The following is a 13,928-nucleotide window of genomic DNA, read 5'->3' on the forward strand; positions in this document are numbered from 1 at the left end:
TACGGATCAATGGTCTTCTGTTTTTATCGTCGATATGCTGCACGTAACAAGGCGCAACGAGCCGAGGCTTTCCGAGTGTGTATCGCAAATATTTACTCTAGCCGAGTATTTAAATTTAGATTCACGGCATCGTTGGCTCGCGAAAGCGTAGGCATCGTCGCGAAAATTTTTAACGTCGATTTTTCTTGATTTCATTTACGCATATTCTATTAGAATATAAAGATTATAAATAAAATATGTTTTCTAAAAACATTGATACCGATGTAATTTTTTTTTTTTTTTCTTAGAGACTACATCGACAAGCAACGACATCATATTCGTCGGTATGGCATGGATACCCAAGAAACGTCCTATCACCGAAATCTCCATAATAGATGCTAATAAACAAGAATACGTGACGCGACACTTGGTGGACGGTCGTATTATTTACTGCGATCATAGGATATCTATTGTGGCAGGTTACCTATCCGAGGAGGTTTCAGGTTTAAGCGCTTTCAGTTTTATGCACAAGGACGACGTTAGATGGACCATCATTGGACTTCGCCAAAGTACGATAAAAATATTCTTTGAGTTTGTATGTTATAATCGGGATTGGTTCGATAAATAAGAAATTAATGAAACTTTTAATAATAGTGTACGATCGTGCAGAACCTTGCGGTTCATCCTGCTATAGGCTTCTTTCGAAAACTGGTGAGTTCATATACCTAAGGACCCATGGATATTTGGAATACGACAAAAATACTCAAACCGTTGAATCGTTTATCTGCATCAATACCCTAGTCTCGTGAGTAGTTTTATCCTTTTAAGAAGCCGACATAAAATCGTACGACTTTTTCTATCCTTTCTTTTTCTTTCTTTTTTTCAGAGAAGAAGAAGGTATTGAATTCGTAAGAGAAATGAAGGAAAGATTTTCAGCTACGGTGTCTGGTGCTACGAAGGCGGTTATGATTCAAAATAACGACGACCTTTCGTTCGATCTGGTACGCGAAACTGTTTAAATTTATGACACAAAAAACATAATAATAATAATAATAATAATAATAATAATATATATATTAAATATAAAAGACACAATTTCATGCGTTCCCTTATATACGTAAACCGATCGAACTCGATGATATGATTTTGAAGATATCTCTCTATTTTTGTATCGGACAGGGATCGGAGTCACAAAAATCGAACTCCAAAGCTAGCCTGGAAGATCCTTCGCAGTTAGAGGACGCGATCACCCACCTCATCAGCGATTTACCTTCACCTGCTGTTTCAGAAGATCGTTCTTCTCCATCACCAATGCCTAACGCTCAATTCGCCAAAGCGGCCGTTTTTTCTCAAAGATTACCACCGGCAGCTGCGCAAGCAAGCAAATTCGGTATTAAGAAGATCGATCACAATTTCACGATACAAGGTAATAAAGGTAATCTTACGTTAAAACAAGAACCACGAATTGAAGTAAAACAAGAACTTCAGGCGATCGATAACAAAATGGTTGCTGATTCTATCATTAAGAAAGAAATCATATCGGATGGACAACAACGAAACGTTGGAAGAAAAAAAAATCAGGATCGTAATAATATTGGCTCATTGAGTTCAGGAAAACCTTTGAGTATGAAGGAAATGATGGGACAAGTGGAAGTTATGCGACAGGAAAATCGTAATAACGAAAGCACCAAGACTAAGGTCTTACCCGAACGTAATGCATCCGAAACGAAAGTTCTAAAGAATAACAGCAGCGAGACTAGGCTCGAAAATGTAGGAAATGGCAAGAGCGAGTCCGAGGATGAAGAGTCTAGGAAAAAATATTCTTCAAAGAGGATATACGTTGATGAAGAAAACGTTGGAGGAACAGGGCGTAGTAATAAAAAGCGAAGAAATGAAAAACGATATGAAATTACTGAAATTCAACTCGAACAACAACAACAACAGCAGCAACAGCAACAGCAGCAACAGCAACAGCAACAACAACAACTCCGTCATCACCAACAACAAAAACAACAGCAACATCAACAAAGTGCTCCTTATGTTAATTGTAGGACGTTTATCAAGGAAGAACAGTTATCACCGCTCGCTGATTTTGATCATTATGGTCAGGTTCACACTCAACCGATTCGGATTATATCCACGGACTCTCCGAATTCTAGTCTTCAAGACGTTAACATCGAGTATCAAGAATTAGATTCATCTACACCGTTGGTGATCTCGAATATGGTCGATGACGAACAATTTGGCGATTTTCAAGAACTCAAGGAAGAACCATTATTAAGCTCGAGCCTGGACGCAAATCCAGGTACCGCAGTTGTAACTGTGTCCTCGTCCACCAACAAAGTAAAGTGCCCCTTTTCTGTATGATGATTCGTATGGACGAGAGAAGAACTATTGTAAATTTTCCTTAATCATTTTTAATATCTTCTTTATTCCTATTTCTTTTCTCTCCCTCCCATCCATATATTTTCAATTATATTCTCACCAATTTGAATTTGATCTGTGAGCAATACAGTGTCCTCTTAACTGCAAAATTGTCGAATTTTTACGGTCGTTCGTTTCGTAAGTTTAACGATAAATCATTAAAAGAGAGTTTTTTCTGTTTACTTTTTACAGATTTCATGCTGAAGATATTCGATGATCTACGGCCTGCAATGGGTTTCGAAAGTATGTCATATGCAATGCTTGTTTCTTCTTTCCCGAATTCACGATTCCCAAATAGATATGTTAACGAGACCTTTTTTTTTTCTCTCAACTCTGTTGTAGAAAGCTTCGATGATATGAACGTGCAACAGCTGACAATCAATAACGTGAGTAAAGATTTGTTTCTTCGTATATATAGTTCGTAATATCAATATATAGAACGTTCGTTGAATCCTTTATTTGTAGCAGCAAGCGGTTAACGATGAGATAAGAAGGACACATCTGCAACTTGCGAGTAGTATGGTCATACGAGAGTCCCAATTCGATGTATTGGCGCGCGATTTGGATAATCCAGCTTTGCAAGCTCAAAGAAAAAATTTAACCCAATTACAGGTAACCTTAAACGATCTGGTTTCTAACGAATCATCTGTATATGTATATATGTTGAATTATTTCCACGTAGGTAATGTCTTACATCGATTGCAGGCTGAACATAAAATGCAAAAACAAATCCTAAAGTCTTTACAACAAGATCATCGCAACATACAAGTCAATGCGAAACACAATATTGGCGTTTAAAATGTGCAACGCATGCATAATATATGCCTACATAACTTTGTATGTTAAAGGGCGACATTTTCGTCCCATAAATTCACCCGAGGGAAAATAATTTTGTCCACCTCCACCAAATTATCGATTATTAACGATAAGCTTTCATGAACGTTATTATGTCGTTTTAAAGGGGAGGAAAGAATATTAAAAAAAAAAAAAAAAAAAAAAAAAAAAAAAAAAAAAAAAAGAAAAAGGAAAACCAAGAAAGAAAGAAAAGAAAAAGCAACGATGATCGACGTATGTGCAATATGCATTGAATTGCACCTCCATGAATATTATACTTTTTAAATTTTGAAGAGACAACGTGTAAACCGATAAAGGGGACTGCTAACTTTTGAGGAAGCGTCAGGGTTGCGTCTAACCGATTTTCGCGAGAGGATCAAGTACTATACGTAGAAAAAGGAAGAGGTAGAGGAATAAGAAGAAAAAGTTCACGTCAAAAGCTAATTTAATGTACTACGTTGGTGCTAGAGATTCGAATTGAAGACCTTTTTTCAATCGATTCCGTGAGTGCTTACGACTGTGAAAAATAGTTATTAGTTATAATAAAAATAAACAATCGTTCGTTCGACACGAGGACAAAAAATAAGTGAAACGAACGATCGAGTGTTATGTAATGTTAACTATTTTCAAATTTTACGATAAAAACATTGTAGATAGTATGGTAGCTGTTTCGAAACAACATTAGATCGAACGAGGTAGAGAAAGGGAGAGAAGAAGATAAAAAGAGACGGTTAATCTTTGTTTTCTGTCTCGAACAGAAATAATAACTCCCCCCACAAATCAGACGTTAAGATATACATAAAGACGAAATTATCAATATCTCGTTCAAAACCAATTAAGAAAAAAAAACAAAACAAAAAAAAACAAAAAAAAAAAAACAAAAAAAAGAAACAAACAAAAAAAAACAAAAAAAAAAGAACAAAAAAAGAACAAAAAAAGAAAAAAAAAGAACTTTTTATCTGTATTTCATGTCAGACTGTGTGTTAAGTGTTCAATCTCTTTAAAAAGGTGTACTATTTTAGATTTTATTAGTATTTTAATATTATCATTATGATCAATATTGTACTATATTAGTACTGCTTTTTATGTGATCATACATTTTGTGTGTGTGTGTGTGTGTGTGTGTGTGTGTATGTATGCATGCATGTATGTATGTTTGTATGTATGTATGTATGTATATGTACATAAAATAGAAAAAGAAAAATGAAAGCGAGGAGAACAGATCGCTGTTCGATTTATACATGATTATTGTACATAAAATTCAATTTTTGCGCTACAATCCATATGAATTTTATAAACAACTATTTATAAAAAGTTTTACCTGCTAGACTTAATAGTTATCTCAACCGTTTGAGCGGCAGAAGATTGGGCCGTCATAATTTTAACTGAAATTTCCCCTTCCAATCCTCTCTTTTCTCTTCTTTTTTTCTCCCCGTTAAAATCAAGCAAAAGCTCGTCTAGTGAATTAATTTTGCTAATAATTATTGTTTCATAGAAAGATGTATTTTAACGAGCACGATCATACTTTTCAAAGATATTTATTTTCGATGACTCTTGCCACTCAATGGTTTAAATTAAAGGGAAATAAAAAAAGAAAAAAAAGTTTTAGTAAGATTTTTCAAGTCCAACTTATCTTCGAATCAAACGGGAGATCGTTTACCTCGTTCTTTTTTCTTTTTAAATAAACATAATACAAGTTACAAGTTTCAGAGTACAATAGAAATATCTGTAAATTACTTCTCCGAGTGATTTACCGATAATGGATTGCGAATTACGTCGGCGACTGGTATCCTTCTTTTTTTCTTTTTTCCTATTTTTCTTTTTTTTCTTTTGCCTTTAAACTAGTAGCTAGTATCCACAACAAAACTTAGTACACCTTTTTACAAATTATTACATATTCCGATTGTCCGTTGTTCGAGTTTTATTTTCTTTTCGTCTTTTTTTTTATCTTAAAACAATTAAAAGCGAAATACAGTAAAGAGCAGAAAAAAAATGAATGGAGAGCGTAATGTGCAATGTTATAATAATTAGAACGGAACGAAAGATTTTATTTTCTTTTTTTGGAAAAATGGGTTACTCTACCCTCCCTCCCATCGGTATGTTTTCAAACGAGAGAAAAGATAAAAAAAAAGAAAGAAAATACTTTTTCGAACGCCCTCTTTCCTAGCCAGCCAACCGAAATGAAAGAAAGAAAGAAAGAAAGAAAGAAAGAAAAATTATTCTCTCTGATGTTATAGTACAAAACGTCCGAACGTCCAAACTATCTATGTTCGATATAATCCCGCAGCTCTCTGTAACGTCATATTCCTATATACCTTGCCCCTCTCATCTTCTTCGAGCCCACTCTACTTTTTACTCTATGTTTACGTATTGTTGTAAATGTAATGGTCATATGACAATTAGACAAATTTTTGATGTATTTTTGTGACTTTGAAGAAAGCTATAAATAGGCTTGATTTGCTGTCGCCTTTACTGTTGAATTATTACTATTATTGTTCTTCGTTGAAAAGAAGAAGAAGAAAAAGGAAAGAAAGAAAAATAAGTATTAAACGCTCAGGAGCGATCCAGCTATGTAGATCAAACTGCGAATGGGATTTTAGAGGAAAGAAAAAAAGGAAAAGAAAAAGCAATCGCGACAAATAAATACATTTTTTGAAAGAAACTTAAGGAAAAGAAAAAGAATATTAACTTGTAAAGAAGCTCCGCGCGAAACGGTAAGACAATAATTTATGTAATTTTCTTTTTATTGTTTTTTATTTATTTATTTTTTCTTTTATTTGTTCCTTTCTCTTTTATTTGTGCGACAAGTCGGCCTACTCTTTTAACGTTTCTGTTTTCTTTTGTTTTATAAATACTTTGTCAAGAAATAATCGGAATCATTCAGATTTTATATGGTCGTCATTTACTAGTGTTTTAAAATTTGTCGTTGCAAATGAAAAATGAAGAAAAGAGAAAAATAATAGAGAGAAAGATAAATGAAATAGAGAATTTTTAGGAGAAAGAAAACCATTTACGTGTTTTCTCACGTATTTCCATAAATTTTATAATTGCGAGAATAAAAGGGAAGAAAAAAAAAGTTAAATTTGCGAGTACGTGCAACGAAATCTTGCGAAGATGGAGGAATTGCGAAGATAGAAAAACAAAAAAAATAGTAATATTCGAACAAACGGTGATAAGCGTTAAAATAATTAAATTACCGGTGTAATACAAGGCAGGCGACAGGATATAGTGTGTATATATATATATATATATACACACATACACACATGCACACACACACAGACATACAAGATTAATTATAAATTAATAGCCAGTTGAAGTTCTCTTTTGTTAGGAGTAATAGAGAAAAAAATATATCGAGGAAAGTTTCGTGATTTCACGAAAATGCTTCAAGAGTGTAGTATAAAATGTGCGACTTTTGATTAAACTGGAAATTTAATAATTTTTAGTTTTTCTTATACGAAACCGTGTATTTTTTTCATTAATTAGATATTTCAATCAATTATCATTAACAAAATATTATTAAACAAGTATAGGCGTAAAGTTAATAATTGAATAAATCTTGCGTGTATATATTTATATGACTAATACAGGAATTTCGTATTTTTTAATAATTTTGATACATGAAATCATGAAACTTTTCTTAATATATTTTTCCTTCTATTGCTCTTAACAAGCGAGATATTCAATTAGCTCTTAATTTATATAATCAATTTGTGTATGCATTTAACTTTATAATATTGTACATAACTATATTATATTTTATATCCCGCTAATTGTACGCGTAACGTGGCTTTTCTTTTCTTTTATTTTTAAATGAAAATTAGACGAATTTAGTATCGAACTTTCTCGTATAACGTTGTTCTTCTTTTTTTTTTTTTTCTTCTTCGGTTCTTCCTCTTTTTTATTTTTATTTTATTTATTTTTACGTCTGTAACGGACAAAGATATAATTGCAAAGTTCTTATAAGTGTTGTGGTAGAAAGATCCTTTTCTTTCTCCTTAAAACATTCTTCTTTTTATCCTTTTTATAAAACAAAAACAAAAGAAAAGGAATAATGTTAAGAATAAAAAGAAAAGAGAAACTTTGCAAAAATTCGTTTTCGAATGCATCGTAGGGGCTAATCGTAATTATTTATTATTATTGGACAAATTTCATTTGTAGACCTCTACGTATGAATTGTATGTTTGCGAAAAGAAATTGCAGGATTTCCGAAAGACTCATTATTTAATGTTTTTTTTTGTTTCATATCTAAAACAATCTTTTAGATAAGAAAAATCTGCCTAAATGTCCTATCGCAAAAAAAAATTTGTTGATTATATATTTGTTACGACTCAGCCCTTCGATAGCACAATTAGAAATTATTTAAAATGATAATAACTCAAAAGACATAGTTACAAAAAAAAAAGAAATACTGGAAAAAAGTATAAGCGAGTATATGTATTAATAACAAATGAAAAAATAGGGGAAAACTTTAATGTAAACAACATGAAAAAAATACTATAAAAATATTATATTGGGGATCATGTTAACGTATAGTTATTGTATCAAGACTGAATTATTAAGACTTTGTAGAGGATGAAAACATGTTTTTTGTAAATAATGCTACCTGAGAGAAATATATGTAGAAATTATATGATGGAATGAAAAAAACATAAGCACAAATCAAAGTAAAAGCAGATATGAACGATCATTAAGAATCGTTTTCCAACTCTCTCCAACGTTTGCATATCCGTATCCTTGATCCTTAAGAGATAGAGAATATGATTTTACGTGAATCTTAAGACGTGAAGAAACTTAAGAGTTTCGCAAAAACATAGACTATTTCATTGAACAGACGTATAAATGAAAATCATCGTATAGGGGCTTATGATATGTAGAAAGATCGTTTACGAACTTTCGGGTAAACAATCTCGTAGAAAATGCACTTGGAAAGCGTTGAAACAAAAACTTGTCGATTTTATTATCGTGAAATACCGGCGCGTTACAATAATAACGATATTCGTAAATACAATAGAGGCCAATGTGCGTTCTTTATATATACAATATATACATATATATATATATATATATATATATATATATGTATATATATATATATATATTATTTTTTCATATTTTTCTCATTTTCATTTTCTTCTCGATCAAACGCTCACCTTTTTCCGCATCTCAAAATATAATTAGATAGGAATGTTAGGAGGAATACAATAAAGTAGAGAAAGAATGTCCGTTCCGCGGGAATTACAAAGAAATTTTTCTTTTCTTTTATGATTTTTTTTTACAGTCATTCAGAGAGGAAGGAGGTCAGAGAGCATGCCGCAAAAAAAGATAGAAAAATATACTACTAACTTCTAAAAAGACGTGGCTTTTTACGTATTCTATCGTTCTACGTGGTTTTCGTTGCTAATTCGTAAATTTTACATAATTTTTATCGGGATAAGCACGATTTTCTTCCGAATCCTTAAATCCTCGTGATGACTTCTCATCGAGAAACGAGAGAAGATATCATTCGTCTTTGAAAAAAAATAAAGGAAGAAAGAATAAAGCAAGAATATTACTAGGAAATAGAAATATTACTAAAATTGATATCTTTGCATATCTTTCTTGCAATGAAAAAAAGGAGAAGGAAAAATCGACGTGAGATTAAGGATTCGTTCGGTGTTCGGTCATTGAATGATCAATGACAATATCATTTTTACATTGAAATCACTAAAGAATATCCGTCCTTCGAGCGGCATTAATTAATGCTATTTTGGAACTAACGGCCTTGCCAACAATGAATCAAATAATATGATTGCATAATTAACAACAAAATTAAATATAATTTCAACGAAATTTTGTCAACAAATAGGCGTCGGTCCCGTCGCAATGCTTACCGTAGTTAACTCGATACATACGGATTATGCATAATGTGTGTGTGTGTGTGTGTGTGTGTGTGTGTTTGCGCGCGCGTGTGTGTGTGTGTGTGAATATATATATATATATATATGCACACATACATACACGTATATATGTACTTATGTATATATATTTGTATACGATTGGATGTTTGATTGGCGCCTATTATTATGTTTTTTCTTTTCTCTTCATCTTTGTATGCACATATATATATATATATATATATATATATATATATATATATATGTATTTATGTATTTATGTATGCATGTATGTATGTATATATATATATATATATATTTATTTATTTATTTAGAGCTAAATGGGAAACTTATTTACAAGGGAAAGAGGAGCAGCGTCAAGATCTTTTATTCTTTCTTCGCTTCCATAGGTGCCACGAGGCCAGACCAAAGAAAAATAATTGATTACTCAATGTAAATGTCCTCTATCGGAAAAGCAGTCTCGATGAATTTCGTATAGAATCGATGAAAGGCTCGCCTGTAAATATAAAAGGATGATCGGTGTGTCGAGCAATGATTCTTTGGTGTGTAATATATTTTGTGTAAAAAAAAGAAGAAAGAAAAAAGGAAAAAGGAAGTAGAGGAAAGAAACGTGAGTGGGAGGAAGGAATGTTTGTTAACTCACCCGACGGCTTCGGCGACGGGTCTTGTAGATTCTTGACCAATGAACACGTGACAAGCAAACCTTTGTAACGTCGGATGCTTCGTGATAAAACCGAGATAACGATGATCGCGCGGATGAAAGGCGCAGAAAGAAACGTTCTTCAGGGAATAAAAGTAATCGTGACAAGGACCCTGATTTTTCTGTAAGATTAAAAACAGTTATTTTATTATTATTTTTTTTTTTTTTTTCAAGTTAATCCTTATATATTACTTTATCCACGTAATTTATTTACGTCATTTACCCGCGGCTTACTCCTGTCCACCATTCGAAGCCCTTGATCGGACACTTCGAGTATGCAACTTTGCGATATCGGGGATTCCTCTGATGAATTACCAACGATCCGGCGAACAGCCTGACAAACAACGCCAGTACCCTTATGCGCCAAGGTTTCCACCGAGCCCAAGTAACCTAAAAGATATCTTTCTCTCTTCACCTTTGGTGCCGAAGGATCAAAGTCACTGTAGTCCATATCTACTGCGTAAGCCGAAGGAAAAATGCCTTGTCTGCCCGTTCTCAAGTTGACGCCTTCGAAGATGCAGGAATAAAAGTTTGGACATGGTTGAGATTAAAAGGGAAAAGAAAAATATAAGAGAAAAGAAGTTCACCTTCGCACCACAAATCGTCCGCTTCCTTTTGAACGTATATCGGATCACCGATCTCGAGATCGATCTCGTCGTGATGTCTTGGTACGAATTTGTGCAATCCTCGATGCGTAGCCTCTAGCAACTCTAATTGCGTAAACGGTACTCCTCCGCTTCCTACAGTAGGACCTTCAATTAAATGTTCGATGAAAATAACGTGCAAATAATGAGAAAATTATACCTGGCGTGCTACTAGGGGACACAGAGTCCGTGTTTTGCAAAGTGTTGCATGGTATCGGAGATACACTTTTGGGCCCGTTATCGGGCGAATGGGCAGTCGAATGTCCGCTATCCGTAGCTATCCTTTCGCTGTCCGGCGAACTGTCCTCGTGTCGCAATCGAGGATGACATTTTCGTAAAACGAGATGAGGCCTTCCGGAATTTGAACCTGTTGAACCTGTCGAGCCTGTTGCAGCATTTAATTCGTCCGCCAATGAGGAAGACGTCTGCATTGACATCTGCCCGATGGGTATACCTGACAAAAATCAATTATCTCGATTACGCATTATTACTTATTTCGATTTTATCGATTAATTACCATAGATGAATAAATTTATTACAAGTTATTTATTATGAAATAATATGATAACTTGGCTATAATGTGATAATACAGCTATCCGACTTGGAACGTTTCCTACGAGACGACTGGAATGAACGGGGACAAACATATGTACATACATTCGTAGATTTTCTTTCATTGTGGTCGACAGTTCTGTGATCGGATTCCAAGAAATCGATCGCGAGACGCGACTAAGGTAGGAAAGATGAAAAAGAATACAGCGCGGAAAAGACGATTATTAGTATTATTATTATTATTATTATTATTATTATTATTATTATTATTATTATTATCATCATCATCATCATCATCATCATCAATATGTGCTCCAAAAAAATTGATAATTTTTAATCTTCTTAAGATAAAGAAATGTATATAGCTCACATTTTTTAGCTTTAGGAATTTCCGGTAATCTTCGACGTCTACGTTCTCCGCTACCACTTCCAGGTCTATTCGCTGGGATGTGTTCCGGCGTTGGCCAGGAACTTAAACTTGAGCAGGAATCACCGACGTCGCTGACGACGCTGTCTCTACCACCATTTCCCGATGACGATGTTCCACCTCCACCTGGGCCAGGACCGCCTGCTGATCGACCCCTGCTGCTCAGTCCACCGAACAAGCTAATGTCACCCAAGGGTAGTCGTATATGAGCTAAGCTACCATTCACCATGCGATTTGAGGCTGTATTTTCTGACAACAGCCATCTTCAAATAAGAATTTACATTTTCCTCTAGATAAAGAAATTACATTTTCCTCCGAGCGAGTCTGATTATGACTATTCGATTAGGGATTCTTATTTGATCTTAATGTTCGACAAAAGATCAAATACATTAGTTATCATTTTGTATCGATTATGTTTAATTTTAAATAAATTTGAAAAATTCTTCTTTTATGAATTGAGATTGTAATTGAACAGTATTTGTGCTCTGCATAGATTCTATAGATGTGTCTTTAGATTGCATTCGCATTCAATTAATGAATCGACTCATAAAATCAATCATCATGGATCATTTAGAAAGACATTTGAAGACGTAAATCTTTATTCGGAAAGATAAATGAGAAAGAAAGGGAAGAAATAAGTATGGATAAATTCCAATACTTACGATGTTACCAACCTGAAGTCACTGTCAGCTACGATGGAACAATGATTATCAAGATCCTCACTATCGTCGGCCGAGGTGTGTCCACTCTGATTATCATGACGATGTATCACAACGACATCCTCGTCTTCGGAATCCCCGGCAACTCCATCGCAAGATCTTCCGACCTCGCCGTCGCTTCCTTGCGATGACGTAGGCGAGTCATCGAGTGTGACGTCGTGCACAAGCCTGTATATGGACAGTTGCAATACGTCTTTCCTCGATTAATTTTTATTTTATCATTTAAAATCATATAGGGAATATCATAGACGACGCGTCGTTATTGATTATCTAACAGTACGTTATTGAGAATGAAAAATATCTACGTTGAAATATTATGTTTCGACGGATAAAAGTGTGCTGTAAGTAGAAACATATCTATCTACTTATACGACCTAGTTTCTAAACCAGAAACGTCCAAATAAAATCTACTGATCCCTGATCTCCTACATTAAGGAGATTAAAAAATTTGGAAAGAATTTAATCCGATAGTTGTGTATACCTCTCCTGTCGATCGTTGGAAAGAATTATCGTGGCCCCATATATTCTCACGGTGTTGCTTTTAATGGATGCTCGACGGTATATGTAGATATAGATATACATATGTATATATGATCAAAGTGCATCAAAGCTGAAGAGGCCGGCGCTTTTCGCACCCGATGTTCGTGTTTTTGCACTTGCGACTATATGCTCAAACGAGAACTGGAAGATTTGATATTCCCTTAGGATTTTTCCCTTCGAATGATCGGGATCGAAAAATTGCTCAAATAATTTGTTCGCTGATTATTTTCGTTCGCTGATAATTAGGAAAACGGAAATAGCTTATAACTCATCGTGATTCATATTGCACGAGAGTAGGGCAAATAAAAAAGATGAAAGTATTGAAACGCAAGGCATCATTTGGATAGCAATTATTTTGATCAAAGATCCTTGCAAATATCGAAAAAAAACTTTGAATTTAAGATCATATTCCATCCTGTCGAGAAGTCGTATGGGAGAACAACGTTCTCGTTGCCGATCAATATCACCAACGAAGAAAATTCCAAGCCTTACGACTTCACGTGAATATTTAATTCCTTGAGTAGAAAAAAAATCCTCTAATTCTCGCATTTTCCCTCAGAGTAAAAGATAATAGAATAATAATAATAATAATAATAATAATAATAATAATAATAATAATTTTGTCGTGCGCATACGAATATCGTATCATGATTTATTCTATCGAATTTGTTTCGACAGACATTATCACAAAGGGTAGATTTAGATTACTCACGTGTAATTTGAAAGGGGTGCCTTGAGATGTTGCGGTAGCCTCTCGAAATAATGCCGAAACTCTTCGAACTCGGAGTCGGCCATTCTTCCTCGATAAAGAGGACGACGACGAGGAGACGACCCTCGGGGAAGCAACGACGAGGTCAGATGTCGCTACAAATGACCACGGCGAGTTCTCGTCGCCACCGTCGTCACTCGCCGTCGCCGTCGCCGTCGCCGTCGCCGTCACCGTCGTTTTCCTCCTTTTCTTCGTTTTACCTCACTCTCCTGCTCGGCAATGCCAGTGACAGAAACAACAGCACTGCTATCGCTTTCTGCTAGCGACCCCAACTAAAAGACACCCCCTATATTGATTCCTGCGTACCGAGAAGACGCGCGCAACCAACCCAAACGGTTTCGATCTCTTCCTTCCGCCCTCTCTCCATCTCCTCCTCCTCATCCTCCCTTTTTCCTCTTCCTCCTCCTCCTACTCTTACTCTTCTCATCGATATTCGATGT

General features: G+C 34.6%; 2 protein-coding genes across 20 annotated transcripts in view; one reads left to right on the forward strand and one right to left on the reverse strand.

Moving 5' to 3' along the window:
* The window catches only part of LOC118449897 (uncharacterized), a 32,454-nt gene extending 28,803 nt beyond the window's left edge, over window positions 1–3,651 (forward strand). For 5 of the 9 annotated variants that reach the window (XM_085661660.1, XM_035885047.2, XM_035885040.2 and 2 more), the window contains 8 exons: window positions 288–548; window positions 634–784; window positions 866–980; window positions 1,159–2,284; window positions 2,596–2,646; window positions 2,746–2,789; window positions 2,869–3,015; window positions 3,109–3,651. In XM_085661660.1, coding sequence (XP_085517786.1) covers window positions 288–548; window positions 634–784; window positions 866–980; window positions 1,159–2,284; window positions 2,596–2,646; window positions 2,746–2,789; window positions 2,869–3,015; window positions 3,109–3,201 — 1,988 coding nt within the window. In that variant the 3' untranslated portion in view covers window positions 3,202–3,651. Of the gene's footprint in view, window positions 1–287; window positions 549–633; window positions 785–865; window positions 981–1,158; window positions 2,323–2,595; window positions 2,647–2,745; window positions 2,790–2,868; window positions 3,016–3,085 lie in introns of those variants that run through there. The other 4 variants (XM_085661659.1, XM_035885053.2, XR_014983038.1 and 1 more) reach the window with 4 other exon arrangements.
* A 5,723-nt stretch (window positions 3,652–9,374) lies between these two features.
* Aplip1 (JNK-interacting protein Aplip1) lies at window positions 9,375–13,774 on the reverse strand. Of its 11 annotated transcripts, none has more exons than XM_085661664.1 (8): window positions 13,432–13,774; window positions 12,135–12,347; window positions 11,404–11,723; window positions 10,642–10,935; window positions 10,425–10,589; window positions 10,052–10,344; window positions 9,781–9,959; window positions 9,375–9,633 (listed from the first exon to the last, which is right to left on the reverse strand). In XM_085661664.1, the coding sequence occupies exons 1-8, from the start codon at window positions 13,512–13,514 to the stop codon at window positions 9,561–9,563; spliced, it is 1,620 nt and encodes a 539-aa protein (XP_085517790.1). In that variant the 5' UTR covers window positions 13,515–13,774; the 3' UTR covers window positions 9,375–9,560. The 11 variants fall into 11 exon arrangements, with proteins under 11 accessions (XP_085517790.1, XP_085517788.1, XP_085517796.1 ...); XM_085661662.1 differs by having other exon boundaries at window positions 12,123–12,347; XM_085661668.1 differs by having other exon boundaries at window positions 9,376–9,633; window positions 11,404–11,618; window positions 13,432–13,773.
* Window positions 13,775–13,928: the final 154 nt, after the last annotated feature.

The sequence above is a fragment of the Vespa mandarinia genome, chromosome 15, assembly GCF_050613455.1.
Source record: "Vespa mandarinia isolate Hongniang chromosome 15, ASM5061345v1, whole genome shotgun sequence".
In the NCBI taxonomy this organism is placed as follows: Eukaryota; Metazoa; Arthropoda; class Insecta; order Hymenoptera; family Vespidae; genus Vespa; species Vespa mandarinia.